Source organism: Idiotropiscis lumnitzeri, chromosome 11, assembly GCF_059441095.1.
Source record: "Idiotropiscis lumnitzeri isolate Australia: NSW breed Sydney's pygmy pipehorse chromosome 11, RoL_Ilum_1.0, whole genome shotgun sequence".
Classification (NCBI taxonomy): domain Eukaryota; kingdom Metazoa; phylum Chordata; class Actinopteri; order Syngnathiformes; family Syngnathidae; genus Idiotropiscis; species Idiotropiscis lumnitzeri.
In genome coordinates this window covers 12,522,183-12,538,933 of record NC_142401.1, presented here as the reverse complement: position 1 = coordinate 12,538,933, position 16,751 = coordinate 12,522,183, and the positions used below count along the sequence as shown (strand labels likewise).

At 39.1% G+C, this 16,751-nt stretch overlaps 3 protein-coding genes across 4 annotated transcripts; 1 reads left to right on the top strand and 2 right to left on the bottom strand.

Moving 5' to 3' along the window:
* Positions 1–32: 32 nt before the first annotated feature.
* tusc2b (tumor suppressor 2, mitochondrial calcium regulator b) lies at positions 33–4,418 on the bottom strand. The gene is made up of 4 exons (XM_088309013.1): positions 4,239–4,418; positions 3,355–3,583; positions 1,699–1,819; positions 33–787 (listed from the first exon to the last, which is right to left on the bottom strand). Exons 2-4 carry the CDS (start codon positions 3,501–3,503, stop codon positions 722–724), a joined length of 336 nt encoding a protein of 111 aa, XP_088165139.1. The 5' UTR covers positions 3,504–3,583; positions 4,239–4,418; the 3' UTR covers positions 33–721.
* A 290-nt stretch (positions 4,419–4,708) lies between these two features.
* Positions 4,709–14,969, bottom strand: rassf1 (Ras association domain family member 1). The gene is made up of 8 exons (XM_088308620.1): positions 14,760–14,969; positions 12,344–12,548; positions 10,266–10,752; positions 8,734–8,858; positions 7,027–7,131; positions 5,837–6,119; positions 5,644–5,759; positions 4,709–5,185 (listed from the first exon to the last, which is right to left on the bottom strand). The coding sequence occupies exons 3-8, from the start codon at positions 10,531–10,533 to the stop codon at positions 5,036–5,038; spliced, it is 1,047 nt and encodes a 348-aa protein (XP_088164746.1). The 5' UTR covers positions 10,534–10,752; positions 12,344–12,548; positions 14,760–14,969; the 3' UTR covers positions 4,709–5,035.
* On the top strand, positions 14,411–16,500 carry cyb561d2 (cytochrome b561 family, member D2). Of its 2 annotated transcripts, none has more exons than XM_088308622.1 (3): positions 14,411–14,788; positions 14,876–14,913; positions 15,696–16,500. In XM_088308622.1, the coding sequence occupies exons 1-3, from the start codon at positions 14,662–14,664 to the stop codon at positions 16,197–16,199; spliced, it is 669 nt and encodes a 222-aa protein (XP_088164748.1). In that variant the 5' UTR covers positions 14,411–14,661; the 3' UTR covers positions 16,200–16,500. The 2 variants fall into 2 exon arrangements, with proteins under 2 accessions (XP_088164748.1, XP_088164747.1); XM_088308621.1 differs by having other exon boundaries at positions 14,411–14,794.
* The last annotated feature ends 251 nt before the right edge of the window (positions 16,501–16,751 follow it).

Genomic DNA, 16,751 nt, shown 5'->3' with positions numbered 1-16,751 from the left:
TATCAAAGAAGAAAGACAAAAACACAGCAAGGCATTTTAAAGTGTATTTTAAAAAAAGTTATAATAAATTAAATGTGAAATATCGTATGCGAAAGCAGCAAAGCACAAACTCAGATGTCATGGCTGACATCTCTCATGTTGTAACTCCTGTGTGACATCAAGCCAAAGTCATTGAAGCAATTCAGTTTAATTGGAGGGCTACTGATTGTCGACTCCCTTCATTATTACAAGCAATCATCTGATCCTTTTCCCATGCATAGCAAAGTTAAAAAGAAAAAGAAAGAATAAACAATGCTTTAGTGTGCAACTACCCTTCTTCTCTAGATAATACGGCATGGGGGGAGGAGTTGATAATAATCCCCTTAAAGAGTTCAGTGAACCATACCTGAAAATAATCCTTAGCAATCAATTCAGGAATCTAACACATCCCATGTCTGCAACAACACACTTACATGCATACACACCATGTAAACTGAGTATGTTTTCCCAACTTGGCACCATCCTCCCATCTCTCCCATAGGTGATCTATAAAGCGTCGCTAACAACAGATCACATGCAGAGGCTCAGATCACATGACATCATCTTGACCACAGATGCACTTCAAATATATCAAGAGATGTGTGACGTGTTATCGAAAGTTTCTGGTCTCCAGGTTGCAGGGGAAAACCATGGGACGGAGCTGACATAAGCGTGTTAGTCTAGAGACGTTTCTTGGACATTGTCAGACTTCACAAAGGACGACGGGGAAATCTACATGGATGCACGGGAGGTCCAGCTTTATGATTCCCTGCAAGAGACAAAGAGAGCGTGGGTGTGTGTGTAATCTCAACATAACGGAAACCACTTGGCTGGAACTGACAGTGATTCAGATGATTCACTCTCAACTTGTGTGACCTGGCCCAGCTATTGTGGGGTACACGCATACTGACCAACTCTGTTGACCACACACACAAGGAATTGCAATCAGAACCATTTCATTTCATTTAAAGATCTCCATTCGCTTTGGCAGATGCCATTGCGATTCTTACTTCAAACAATAATCTTCAGTGAAAAAAAAAACACAAAAAAATTACCAACACCATAGAACAGGTTGAAAAGGTTTCGCATTTACAATCTTGGTCAAATAATTTTTTGTGTGGATTGGGGAAGGGAAAAAAAATTAAAAAATCACCCAACATGTCATACACCACAGGGTAATGGCTCAGGATAGTCAAAAAGGCAACACAACTAAAATAACAGAAAAGTAAAAAACGCAGCTCATCTATCTTATAAAACATTTGCATAAATACAAACTCGGTTCAAGAAATGCTGTAGTATAAATGCCAGACCTGAAGGGGTGCCAGAACGCTGCCATAGCATGTGCAATGTAAACATGGAACAATAGTGGGAAATTCTATGTGAGCAAGCGAGGTTTTCAAATGTTTTAACTCAGGAACCCGGTTCGAAAAATGGCCATAGGATCCCAATACGCCATTTCTATGTGCAAAAAAAATAGGCCCGATTAAAATACTATTATTTAAAAAAAATAAATTAATTAAAAACATTTCTATGGATACATTTAAATTACACAGGACAGAGTCTTACGGACAGGCAATTCAGATTTTGCCTATTTAGATCAATTGATTAAAAATTATTCCCATAATCGATTGAGGAAATTTTGTCAAATGCCTACCGCTAATTTCAGTGTAAATTGCTCACCTGAGGTGTCAAGTTTTTGTAAATCCTCCTCAGTTTGGCTTTTTTACGTCCATTTTTTGTCACAATAGTCTCTTCGTAGAACTCATGTGCCAGGTCGCCATCTTCGTCCAAGAACAAAGAGCTGCAGCGAGAGAGGGAAGCGAGAGAGCAAGAGTAAATCCTCTTTCGTGACCTTCTGAGCGTTGCAAAATTGAGCAGATTTAATGGCTTTAAAGAGTTTATCATTCATGTGGGGTGCAGGTAGACACAAAGCAGCATTCCCCGTTCGACCCCTGGACGGCCTGAGCAAGGAGGAAGATCCTCCTGAGCCCTAGATCAAGGTGGCTGGGGGTCCGTAGCTTACTTTATTGTTATTAAAAATTCATAGCCATGTTAAGTGGGCGCACACGCTGCCCATTCATTCATGTGGTAAGTTGTGTGAATTACAATAAACAGTGTCGCTACTGGCTAAGATTTTGCACTCAGACGTCTGAACTAATTTGACATTTGTGTGCTGACTCAGCATTAATGACAGGAGAGTTGCACTGTTTTTCTTTCTTTAATTCAATACAGAGAAGTGACCCAAATGGGCATTTTTGCGTGAATAAACGTGTCTCGTAATATTTTGTTTTATCTTGGGAATAATTTTCATTAACGTGTGACTTCCTTTTCATCTCAGCCGCTATATACTTGCATAAAGTTGTTGGAAGTCTGTTAATGGCAGAAAAATCCACAATGGTCACTGAAATAACTTACACTGATAAATAGCAGAATACCCAAAAAAATAATAGGAACATAAACAGAATATAAAAGAAATTTAAGAAGGAAGGAGGTCTGAATAAAAATGATGGTAACCTTAACTTAAGTTGTTGCGCAACATTTTGAGGCAATCATACAATTTTTGTAACAGTTGTTGAACATTCTCCACCTATCAACAAATATTTTGGGCCATGTGTCCTGATAAAACTGCTCCATTATGATTGGAAAACACAAACAACCTGCTCCAACTGGGATATTTCTCCAGCTGCTATTGCATATGTTTAGAATTTAGATTGATTTAGAAGAAAATGCTTATTGAAGGCTACGACAGAACAGTCCAATGTTTTGTTTGTAGCCACAGTTGTGTTTTGGGTTATGACCCCATTGGTGGCAGCGGTGGGATTTGCAACTATTCTCTCTTCAGACAAAAAGACTCAGTGTAAAAAAAATAAATAAATAAAAAATCCTCTTAATATCAAAGCAAAAGAGTTGGACTGCTGTGTGATGAAATGGACTGCACAAGCTCAGTCGCAAATTTGCCTTGTGTGACAACAGGAGAGCTTGAAAAAGTGTGTGATGAAGGCGAGTCCGTTCTTTTCCGACACTGAAGAAGGCTTTGATGAGTTAAGTGTGCAGGAGGAGGAAGATGAAGATAGCGATCAATGACTTTTCAGGGAGGGTACTCTGTAATTAGCCGCATTCGGCATTGGTTGGGAAGAGATATTACCTGTGTTTAAGGTAAGGAATGTGTGTGAATGTTTTCTGAACTAACATAAGTATAAGAATGCAAGTGTGGTAGCATGCGTTTACTGTCAAAATAGACCAATCCAGGCTCAGTGGTGCATTTTTGCAGGGTTAGGACATGGGTTGAATGCATGCATGTGATAGAGAGACAAGGCTGCGCAGAGAGTCACCAACCTCCGCCTGGTAAACACAAAAGGTGTCGCGCCTGGAAAACTTCGCGCTCTTGCCAGTGACTGTTCATTCGCATCTTTGGATTGGTCGTCGCCACTGCCTGAGCCAGAAAAAGGCCAAAATCCTTTGGATTTGGAGCCGCTACCACCCATCTTCAGCTGCAGCACATAATTTACTTGGGCGTTGCTCTTATCAGTTGAATGTGACACTGCTGGATGTGAGACCTGGAAAACTAACAAATCCAAGAAAGGGGGTTTAGTCATTTTAATACAGTAGCTATCATGGTGTGCATGAAAACTGAGCTGCCGATCCAGATTTGCCATTTTATCAATCAAATGTAGTAATTGAAGGGAAACAGTCAGAAACACTAGGTAAACAAGGAACCGGTAAACATGATAACATATTAAAATACAAAATACAATGAGATAAAGAACTGATTTATTATAGGGTTCATTCTGAAATTCTCAAATGATATCCATGTCAGAACCGTAATATAGCACGACACAATTGGAGCAAAAAACGGACCTCCAATGGCAACAGACAACCCCCCAAAAAACAAAACAAGAGCCTAAAATACATCAACCATGTCGGTGTGACGCGAAGAGCTCAAAAACCTTAGCCGAGTTAAAGACGCAGCTAACCACGCTAGCTCGGCTTGGACTAAAATTACTGACAGTAACTTGTCCTCGTGTTTCCCAAGCTGTTGACAACATAATGACAAGTCACGTTTTCTACTCCCTAACATGACTACACAACAGTAACAGTATGACACCGTCTGACATTAACTCGGGTCAGATTGCACTTAAGTGCTTTACAGAATGACGCTGTCAAAAGCTACGTTTTAGAAAACATGACAGCTATGCAATTCAGATTTCTCGACAACATACCGAACGTGGCTTTGGATCATTTGTGAAGAATTGATGCTTTTTCTTGACAAACTCAACTTAACAGCTCTCTAAATTTGGATGTAGACCTAGCAAGAGAAGTAGCTAGCGTGGATAGCTAGTGGACGTGCTTCTTCGCTCTTTCACCACCGGTGAAGGCGCCTCATTGAAACGTACCGCCCCCTCTAGGACAGGAGTTGAACTGCTCAATATACAAAACTGAACTACTAAAAAATGCTGGCCGGCCAGTCACTTCTATTGATCATTAATATATTGATGTAGCGGCTCAGATAATGGATGGATGAATTGCTGGACGTATAATACCAATAAAAAGTAGGCATATGGTTACATATGACTTATAACACATCAACTACCAAACAACTCGCTATCATGAATAACCAAAAGATAGATTTGTTATCAGAAGTTTATTAGAGAGACACGCACACACACACACACCGAAAAACCCACGGACGCGCAGACAAACACATTTCTACAGGTTCTCTAAGGTGCCAAGTTGTGTGGAGTGTTGTATAGAATCCAAACAAAACTACAATAAGATAAAATATAAACTAAATGTGCTTTTGAACGAAGTATAAATAATATAAACAAAGCAGCATTATTCTCAGAAAAAAAATAAATCCAATACTATTCACACAAGCATGTGTGACAAAGAAACAATGGATGACATTTGTTTAATATTCAGTGTCTCTGCCCTTTTAGTAAACTTTGTTAAAACATTTCCAAGCTTGATATATTTCCCTTTGTATCTAAATGGACCCCCCTTCCCCCCGCACCAAACGTCAAGCAGGAGAAGTAATCCTCGCCATGGCTTGCTTCATCATGTCCCTGGTGCGAGCGTAGCGCCTCACTATCTGCCGGACATGTTCCTCTTCCTCACGCTGTAGAATACGCAGGAAGTTGCACAGCTCAGGAAAACTGAACGCATCCCACTGTGGAGGAGAACTTAATTTAAGGTACATATACTCAACAAGAGGGGTGTAGCACAAAGATGACTTGAATTGGAAAATACAATTTTATTGAATAATTTTAGAGAGACACGGTCAGAAAGGTGTTAATTAACTCTATAATGTTGTAGTCAGTAAAAACATACAACGATGACAAAATTAAATAGAATAAAAAAAGAATAATTTTTTTGTCACCACACTTGTGAAGCTTCTGATCTCAAGCTTGCATCCGCAAGTCAAAGCAAAAAAAAAAACAACAAAAATAAAACAGCCAAATGACAGTTCTTATGTCGAAAAGCCCGTATGTCGAGTCACTTGAGGAATAAAAACCCATAAGGATGATCGGAATGGCGCCAGCTCTGCCTCAGTCTGAGCCAGGAAAAACCCTGCTGTTGCATGCAGCTTTACCAATTGGTGTTGTCAGATTTATCGTATGACCTTACGTTCACGTCGCCGGTCTCATTCTCCTTGAGGACCAGACTTAAGACTTTTTCACTTGGTCCTGCACACAAGCGCAAATGGAGGGGATGCTCATCTTCGCTCAGTTTCCGCATGGACACTAGTAGAACAAACCATACCATACAACAATTGTCAGCAAATAGTTGAGAACTTTTCTTTCTGCTTCAAAGCGCTTACCTTGATTTTGTCTGTCAGTGCGTTCAAAAAGGGCAAACTTGGCTGGGTTGTCCACCACGGTGAATTTATTGAGCAAGGCCTGGATGACTTCTCGTACCCGTGTTTGGGAGCTTATGTGCAGGTGCTTTGCAGCATCTTTGGGGAGGTAGAACGATGTCCGCCGCGTCAGCCGCCGGCCGTACTCGTGCCCATCTTGTGTTGGGCTCCCGGAAGGAGGCAGGGTGATGGGACGGACTAGCTGAAAATGGACTTTAATGAAACCAGTGTAGGTGCCATCTTTATTCTGAAAGGAGGACAGATGGATAATTATTTCATTTTAGATACATTTCCTTTCATGTAATACACTCTTAGAACTGCTGAGTTAAAAGTAAGTGGGTTAGGAAAAAAAAATAGTGTGCAGATACATTATTCACCGAAAGTTAGGGATTTTTTGCCGTTGGATGAAATTTCAGCATTCATTTTAACTTATAATGCATAGTTAGTTCTTTACTTTTTTCAATTTGATATTCGCTACGGAGCAGGAGGAGGAGGGCAAAATTCTCAACGGATGTTTGATCTATCAATTGACCAGTACATTGTCGTGGTATTTAAACAGTCCTCTTTGTCACATTTTGGTTGCATGAAACCAAGACGACACGCAACAATTGATCAGCAGTACGTCACCAGTGAAAGGCTTCAAATAAGTTGTTGACAGACTGAGAGGGAAGTGGCCACTGAGCTTGGTGTGACACAGTGTCTCATCAGTAGGTTGCTCGTCAGAAAGTCGTCAAATATTGAACAATTAGATGTTAAAAATGACAGATAAAGCCAAATTAAATTCACCCGTGAAGGTTATAGTGGATTCTAGGTTCATCCTGAGATTTAAGCCAAATATTCCCAAATTTATTCTTTATTTTTTCTTAATATTTAATACAATGCAGTGACTTCTGTTATTTTCTCAGTGTGTTTTTGTGGGTGTGAAAAATCTGCCTAGTCACAAAACTGACATAATCAGATAATCTTAAATGATATTTTATGATAAATTGTGACTTACTTGTATGTAAAAAAAAAAAAAATCAAGCACACATGAGTCATTTATTTTCTTTGTTTCTAGCCTACTTTCGTGTTGGGTCCAAACAATTTTGATGTAAATACCCCCATCACAAAACAGAACAAGAGATGCCATGAGAAAAGGAGGTAAATTATCTCACCACCACCATGTAGAGATTGCTGTTAATCTGAGCATTGTACTCCTTGACCTTCTGATGAACTTCGCCAACACTTAACTCCTGTTTGCGCCAGTCAATCGGCTCATCCTAATGAGAAACCAGCAGCTCCAGTTTAGTCAAAACAGAAAATGTGTCAGCGTTTTTGAGCTTGAGGAGAAGGCAACCAAACAGAGAAAATTAAAAAAAAAAAAAAGAAAGGAGGCTTTTGAAAAAAAAAAAAAAAAAAATCACCTTTTCCTTTTTGATCCTATAACGGAAAGAAGCTTCACATGCAGTAAAATACAGATCTGCTTGACAGTCACTGAATGCTTCCCTGCTTCCCAAACTCATCTCAAAGCTTCATGTGCAACTTCTCACACGAAAGCGCAATGACACTCACTACTCAGCGCCCAGCGTTTTATTTCTTAGTCTTATTTGTACACCGCATTAACATTTGCTCCGCCCTGACCATAAAAGCGCCCCGTAAAAACAGCCTGTTCAAAAGGATTTTATTGTCTATTGTGTGAGAGGAGACTAACAGCGTGCTTCTGATAATGGATGTATAAAATCAAAAGGACCGCTTAATTTTGTTGTAACTCAATTAACGTACGTACACTCAACATTCGGCAGGCAGACCTGGACTATCCGATCTAATGATCAAATACAATGGCTGTGTCAACAATTTTGCTTTTAAAAAAAGAATATTTGGCTGAAACTGTCAATAACACTATCTTTATTCTTGTCATTCTACAGTGGATATCGAAAGTCTACACACCCCTGTTTGAATGCCAGGTTTTTGTGATGTAAAAAAAAAAAAAAAAAAAGGGCAGACCATTATAAATCATTTTAAAATGTTTTCCACTATTAATGTGACTGTTCAATTGTATGACTCAACTTAAATCATTCCGACTGTGAGAGTGAGTAAAAAATGAACTGTGAAATGTCGCTTTTTTAGAATCAACTGATCACAATCAAACTGGTGGCAAATTTGAGTAAGCATTGTGTGGCTACCATTTGAAGCGCTTTCTGATTGAGCTCATATAAAATTCTGATGATCTAGTAGGCTTTCCTGTCTTTTGCTTTCTGGCAGAAGCAAGGAGGTTTTGTCTTAACGCTGACTGCTGTTTAGAACTGTTCATAATTCCCTCAAGTTTGTAGTGGTGAACAACTGCACTGCATTACCGGAGAACAGGTTGCACAGTAATTATCTTGCATCCACATGTCGATAAATATGATTTCTTAAATAGTAGAGGCAGCTCTAAATATGGCGCTGTATATTTTGAAACACAATCATAAATATATTGCTATGGTGACACTTTCAATTAAAACATTATCTTTGGAAAAGATCATTGTTCTTGACCCTTTTTTTTTTGCATTAACAATTTACCCAAATGTTAGTTTGATAATAAGGTGTGGTTGTCCGTCAGATGTCAGGACTGAATTGGTTTTATGTCAACAAAAGAACAGCTGTTTTATTGTTATGCCATCAAGCCATTGACTCCCATCAGCACTCTCCTTAATGACATTCGCTATAGATGCCATAAGATTAAGAGGACATAAAAAGGACCACGGAGAACAAACTGTAAGGCAGTACTGAATTATTATAATTTCATAATCTACAGTGACATACACACAAACAGATGTATAATTTATCTCATTTGAACAATGAGTTATTGAAAAAAAATGTTTGGATGAAACTTTGCTCCTGACCACATTTGTGTCCGTCTCGAAGGAGTCGACAGGGAATTCCACCTGCCCTGCTGGCAAACTTCTGTCTGCGCTGCAGTCCAGCTGGATGAACGGACGGCATCTGTGGTGACAAGTGTAGCTGCAGTCTGCAGAGAGAATAATTGGTTTTAAAATGACAAAATTCTATGTTTTCACATGCCGACTCAGGCTGGGTGTCCATAAAATGCGTGTGGATTGTTCCCAGGGTAACAAACCACAAATATGTCTAACAGATTGAGAGGATGGATATTTCAAAGCTGAACACAGGTTTGAGGAATGGTAATAACGTGCAAATCCTGCATTTGAGTGATAACACAACTCTGGCAGCGGAATTCTAATGCTTCATCTTACACTGTGACAGAACTCATTTTTGCACGCCCCAGATCAAGTCACACATGTTCTCATGATGCATCATCAACGTCATCATCAACACGGCTCCCATTTGCAGGAACATGATGACTCAACATAGGCTGACAAAACAGGCCTGTCATGCTGCCCAGTTTGATGCAGATTTAGTGTTCCGGTGCTTTATAGGTCATCGCCTCCAGTGCACAACATACTAACTATTGACATACCAACCCCATGTAATGGTGTGATTTTATTTATTTTCAATCAAGATAATACCACTAACATACCAAAACACAAACTTTGAAAATGGCGTAAATTTGATTCCAAAAATAATTAATTGATTAGAAGCACATTGGGCTTGTTTTGGACATTTTTAATATGTTGTCAAGTTCCATTAGAATACTACAATATTTTATAACATATTTTTCGGCTATCAATTTTTTTAAACAGTAATTAGTGCATGAATTCTAAGGCTTTGGAGATAAACCCCGAGAGACAACATTTTTTCATTATCACCTTTTCTGTACTGATTGTCTTGAGGAAACAGTTCTTCCACCTCTTATTACCCTTCCTTGCCTAAGTCCTCACCTTGGACATATACTGTAGCTCCTACGTAAACAAAATGGTAAGAGCAACATTTTTCCACTTGCATATTGCAAAAAAAAAAATAAAATAAATCGTGATCTCTAGGTTGGATTATTATAATCTATTATATAAAAACAGGCTGCTCGAGCAAGCCTCTCATTCCGATGTAAATTGCTTGGACTTGAATAAATAAAATTTTTTATATTTGCTAACACAATTCTACCACCTCAAATTAATCTTTTTTTCTCAGACATCGGCTGCCCACCCGACCCCCACAATTTCCTGTTGCTGTCTGATGTCGAAAACCCAGAAAATTGGATTATTGCTACAAGATGCTCCATTTATACTCCAGCCGGTCCAAATTGTTGCTCTTCGAGGACTGACTATAGGAAGGGCTCACCAGAATACAATTAGGACTCATGACATTTTATAATGATCATTATTTTTCTTGCTGACACGTTTAATGGATTTAATTAGGCAATTACGACAGCTAATATTAAAATGCTGTATGCAGGGTCGACATAACTTAAAAGTTTCATTCCTCAATAGAAACATGTTTACAGTATATTGTGAGTACTCACTAGTGCATCGTAACGCCTGCTTATAAAGACCCCAGATGAATTCCCCACACAGGTCACACCAGGTGAGGTGAGTGTGACCGTAGGGCTGGAAGTCGTGACCCACGCCGGCTTCTCCGGACGAGGCCTCGATGCTGACGTTGTCCCCAACCAGACGCACGATGTGGAAGTGACGGCCCTGACTTGGAGCGGCGCGAGGCCCAGCGGCCGCCAGCTCGATGGGATCATGTACGCTGAGGTCCTTCAGCTCAATCAGCTCACATTTAGACATCCTGCTCGAGATCCAGTCACGGACATGTCAAGTGAGCTCTTGCTGTCCGTAAACCTGTGTGGTTTTGGTATCCACAACCACATCAGTATTTGAGGACTCCGTGAATGTAGTTCAGCATGTCACGTTCATGTGTTTATTTGGGTGGAAAAAGTACAAGGTTTGGCCAAGGCCGCCTTGCCAGCGTCATGTACTGCCGAGAAGGACAGGTCACCACCAACCCTGAGGAGATGAAACAAAGCAACTGCTTGAATTCATACAAACGTTCACGCTAGAATGCAAGAACCACAAGACAATTTTCCAATCTGAAACATTCGCTTATACTGCAGTTGAGAAATGTGTTGTTTAGAATGTGAGCTTCATACAAGCAAAAACAAGAGATTAATTTCTGTTATCTGACATCAGGACTCATGCGAAAACATCAAAAAGTGGGACAAGATGATGAGGATAATCCTGCACAATCTAAACGTGACGCTCGATACTATTCAACTGCATGTGACTGGCTTGGACAACGAACATGTGCTGTATGTCGGGGAAAAACACAGGAAAAGCAGGTCATCCTGAGGATTTCACGGCTTGCACTTCTGAAATGTCAGAAAATAGACAGTACCTCTTAAACATGAGTGTTCCCATTGTTTATACTTAATCTCGTTTTTAGGAAGGAAAAATACTTTGTTCTAGATGTATTCTTTCCAGAGACATTGGCTAGCCTCTCCGTTTTTTGAGCAGTAATATGATTATTTTTTTAATATGTTAAGCGTTTCTGGGAAAACTACCAATGTTTAGCATTTGATTTACTTTATGGTGTTCCTAATTCAAACATATGTTAGAATTATGCAATCATCATTTCAAAAGTTGGGTAATAGCACATATCATTCATCCACCCATCCATTATTCAAGATGCTTTGCTCCTCACTAAATTTTAGCAAACAAAGGATCTTCGTGCAAATAAATAAATGTGTTGAAATTCATAAAATCATGTGAATTCTGATGCATTAGAGAATAGGTTAAATTATAATTTACTGGAATTAAAAAATTGCAAGTATCACTAACAAATGTTAAATTTGCACACAATGTGATTTTGAAGAGGTTTATGAATTGTCACTGAAATTTGGGAAATTTTTTGTTTCAATTCAATTCAATTGAATAAAACAAGACATTCATTTATGGGCTTTTTACACAGTGTTTGTCAAACTAACTGAACAATTAATTAAATTTTTGAGATTGCAATTTCCTTAATTAGAACCAAATCGTGTCTTCACACATTAGTTGTCCTTATATAACAAATTATATAACTGACGAAATTTTAAACAATACATTGCTCCCATGTTTACCGATCACGTGACCCCATGCAAAAGTGTGCGCATTTTGCGAAAGCGTATTTATGAAATGGAGCAAGATAGTCGTTGATGGTTACGTGTATGATGTGTAACCACCATTTAAACGACTGCCTACATTCCCTGACTTGATGTTCTCTATCTGCTCATTGCACACGTGGAACTTGGTGGCATAGTTTTGCAGTGGGGCTGCATTGTGAGTTGCATATGAACAACCCGGGATCTATTAGTGCCAAGTGGGTCACTGCACGGTGCATTTAGACCAACCAACAAGAGAACATTGTAGTCCTATTCCATTTTTTTTGTATGCAATCAAGAATTTAAAAGTCTGTTTCAAATTTAGAACGTGCAGTCATTTGTCGTATGTATTGCAAACACTCACTGGTTTAACAACCCGGATTAAGATTGAAACAGGATAAAGACAGTGAAACACACACGAACCACATTCGCAGACAAATTAAATAAAACCACGTTACCTTGATTACATGATCAATTACTCCATGGAGGGTTGAAGTGAAGAGGCGACTGACTGAAGGCAATTTGTCGATGTTTTAACTGTAGATGGTCCCCATTCGTCACTCACTCACCTCACTGTGCGCATGCACAATGCCAGCATGTGGGATTACTTCGTAATCCCGTATGGTTGTCCAGCATCCAATATACTGTAGAGAGGAATCCCCTCTGTCGGAATTCCCAGTGGAGAAAACGCATCATCTTGTCTTCTGCTAGTTATCATCTGCAGCAACCAGTTTATCGTAATGCAGCCCATAATAATCGCTCACATACTTTAAATAACAAATGCGCAAAATTCAAAGTCTGGAGGAAAAGATAAAAAGTCTGTTGAATATTTTATTTTGCCCTATTTGGACATCGCTCAGAGAGGAAAAAAACCCTCCAGGCTCCAATATGGAGATCAGATGACCTTATGGTAGCTGCAAGGAATCAGATGTATGACACAATGCATTTTTTAAAATCAGTTAAAATATTTCTCTTCTATTTGTTTTTAGTTGAATTACTTATATCATATATATTACTATGTTGTGAAATGTGCTATATAAATACATTTGCATTGTATTGTATGGTATTGTAGTATATAAGGTATATTAATAGTTTAGCAACATTGTACACAAAAATTCAATGCTCTCATTTTACTTTGGGGTCTATTCAAGTTATTATTCTAATTATTAATTTTACTAATTTGTCTGCTTCTCAATCACTGACCACATGTGAGTATCATGCCACCAATACTTTAGTACATACCAATAATTGTTTTTGCTGATAATAATAATAATAATATAATATAATATAATATAATAATATATAAAATAATATAATAAGATTAATTTGTGATCAAGTTAGGGCTTGTCGTAAAAAATTTCACAAGGTAAAGGAGTAAAGTTTGACATTTGGAGAAAAGACAAGTTGCACACCACATTGCAATCTGTTGACTGTCTATATGAATGTGTGCAGGCGGTGCACAGTCACAAGCTTATTTGACAGTAATTGGAGCACAATAACCTCAGGACAGCTGACCAGGGATGGTCCATTCAGTTGTTGGTTGTGGAATGGGTGCTATTAGTCTGAGAAATGGTACATCCAGTTTTGCATGCAGTAGCCTACAGGCAACGGGGCTGAATGTTATTGATATTTTTGTGAATGCAGCCCATCCACCACAAAGTAATTCAATAAATTAATACATTAATTCAATAAAACATGCACATAGGAAACAAGGTGTTTTTAAACATGCTAATAGTCACTGCTATGCGCTTCCTGGTAGAATCAAAAATTGGGGGAATATCCATCTGTGTTCTACTCTGGTGGTCATCTTGGCCAGGTCATCATTGTAAAAGAGTTGTTATGTTCCAACTGGTCTTTTTGCCAGATCAACTTAGGGTGGAATCATTAATAATGATAAAAAATTAGACATGATTTTGGAATGTAAGAGGAAGAAACCCCACAAAAGCATACTGTAAGCAAGAAGCTAGGCCTGATCTGAGATTCAAACCCAAATAACATAACATTGAGGTGAATGTACGATAGATAGATAGAAAGATAGCTAGATAGAGAGATAGCTAGATAGATAGATAGATAGACAGACAACCAGACAGACAGATAAACTATGTAAAAAAATAATGTGTTGACTTTTGCTAATCATTACAAATGATGCTAATCATTACAAATGAGCAAAACGTCTACATCCAATTGTCATCATAATGATCTTTGAGCATCTGAATTACTTTGATCAATAAAATTAAATTAAATTACGGCATTAGGTGAGGTAAATTAAATTCAGAAAATACATGATTAGTAATTTGGTCAATGTCAATGAATTGGAATTAAATTCAAATTATGGCTGTTTTATTTATTAAAAAAAAAAACTAGCCAGAAGTATTTTAGTAGTCTTGGCTGCAGAGCGTGGACTATCAACTGTACAAACCTTAACCATTGAGGAAGTGCGCTCTCTGCTGGTAACATATGGTACTACACATCCCACTAAAATACAGTTTATTATGAAAAGCTAAGCGGAAGTAAAGTTACCGGAATTGTTTTTTTCCGGAATGGTTCAGCCAACACATCACATCAAACGTGTCCATTATTAATAACACCGCCGTTGTTAAATGGTCGTTGTTTGGTCATGTCGATTTCCTTTAATGACCTTCTTGATGCTTTGAATGGCGGCGCTTTTCCTTCGGAGCTACTTTTGATCCAGTTTCATTATTTTTGGGAATTCTGGGGGACACGGTGAAGTGTGTGGATTGCGTTAATAGTGTGTAAATTTAGTAATTTGTCGAACATGGCCCAAAGCAAAGAGGCCGAAGCGGAACCTCGACTGTTTGCTTTCGCCCAAGTAGCTTCCGCAGTGCTGACACACTTTCTCGGCATAACACTCACGGGCTTTGTCGCTGTTCTGGCTCGGCCTGGTACGAGTGAGTAAGCCATTATTATTCTCATTCAAGTTCCTCTTTATATTATACGTAGACTTGACCAGTTGGTGTGACTTTTTACAGGTTGGTTTTCTTGGCATCCTTTCCTCATGACGCTAGCAGTAAGTTGGGTCGTTTCAAATCAAGCTTCAAACACGTGACATTTACATTGCTGTGATTGGTCAATATGAAACATGCAGCGTTCGGATGTAGCATGCGAGGGTCAAAATTTTAGAAACGTAGTTTTCAAAGCAGTTCTACCCTTCTGCCAGGCACATCAATAAACATATTGTTCACATATTCCCTAAAACGTTGCTCCACTCACAATCTTGCATGATAATATAGTGGTTCAAGTTTAATTTCTTCCCTGTATTCTCTTAATAAACTGCTTTAACAAATTGAATTGGCATGAATCAATCCCACCACCACAATTCTTTACATTAAATGCTTCTAATAAGAATAAATAGCAGAGTTGTAGAAAAAAAAATTAATTGAGAGACGTTAGGAGTGATTGTTTGCACCGTGCTCCTTGTGAGTGTTTTCATTTTGTATATTTGTCTTTTTGACTGTATTTCCCATTCCAGGGTCCTACATTTAGGCTTTTTAGGTGGTGGCCCTGTTGGGCGACCATGAACCATGTTGTGGTGGCCATGCCAGAACTGGCACTGGGCCTGTATAGTCATTCTAATAAATTTCAAAAATGAAATCTTATTTAGTGCGGTTCTGTATCTGAAGTTTGCTCACTAGGCAAAAATAATTTAGACGACGGTAAGTCAAGGCAACCAGTCGACTCTGTGGTAGAATTTTTTTATTGGCTTTCGTTAGAGTGGGCAGGTGTATCTAATGTTGTGGCCGCTGAGTGTAATGATAAAAGCAGAGCTGAGTATTGTTTTCTTTCCCCCAGTTCTCCTTCTTCATGACCGAAGCCATCGTCCTTTTCTCACCCCATGGCTCCCCCATGAGGAGGTTTTCCCACAAGATGAAAGGTCGCGTACACTGGATGCTGCAGTGCGCCTGCGTGACGTGCGCCGTGCTCGGCCTGGCAGCCATCTTTTACAACAAACATCTCCGCGACAAGCCTCACTTCACCTCCTGGCACGGTCTTCTGGGCTTGATCACTGTTTGTGTGGTGGTGATCCAGTCGCTGGCCGCCGTGCCCCTCATCTACCACTCTTTGGCCAAAGGTTGGTCGCTGGCTAAGCTCAAGAGGTACCACGCGGCATCTGGGCTGGTCACCTACCTGTTTGGTAGCATCAGTCTGCTCCTCGGCCTGACTTCTGCTTGGTTCACTCAGTCGGTTGGTGATGCCATTTGGTACCTGGCTGCACTTTGTCCTATTCTGAGTGCCCTCATCATCATGAATCAAGTCACCAGTGCTTATGTGGCAAAGAAACGCTTACAGTCCTGATTGGTGGTGGGATGTAATGAAGTCCAAACATTGCTTTGTTAAAGGGACAGACTTAAAAATTTTTTTTTTTTTTTTAGGTTTTATTATTACAAAAACTCACTTAATTTAAATAATATCAACATATCAACGTAAAGGTTTTTATGTAACTGTTGGCAAATACTCATTAATTTTATTACATAAAGCGTGCCCCCTCATAGGAGATTTTTTGCTACCATCTTTCTGCTACGAATTTCCGAAGTAGATACTCTAGAATACAAGAAGTCGTTTGTGATGACAGTTTGCTTGCTCCTCTGCTGAAGAAATTGTTGGTAGGCTTGCAAAATTTTGGTTTTCTGAGGCTCTGTGGTGTGCGTGCTTCAAAATGTATGCGCTTACACCTTAGATTGTTACATTCTATTTGTTCACCACCAGATGGCACTAACACTAAACACACTATAACTTTAATGCAGTTAATTTGACTTTTCACATTGTCATTTTACTCAAGTCCATACATTTGAACACGGATGTCTTACTTTGTCAAATTAAACTTCTTATGCTCAACCCCACCCAACT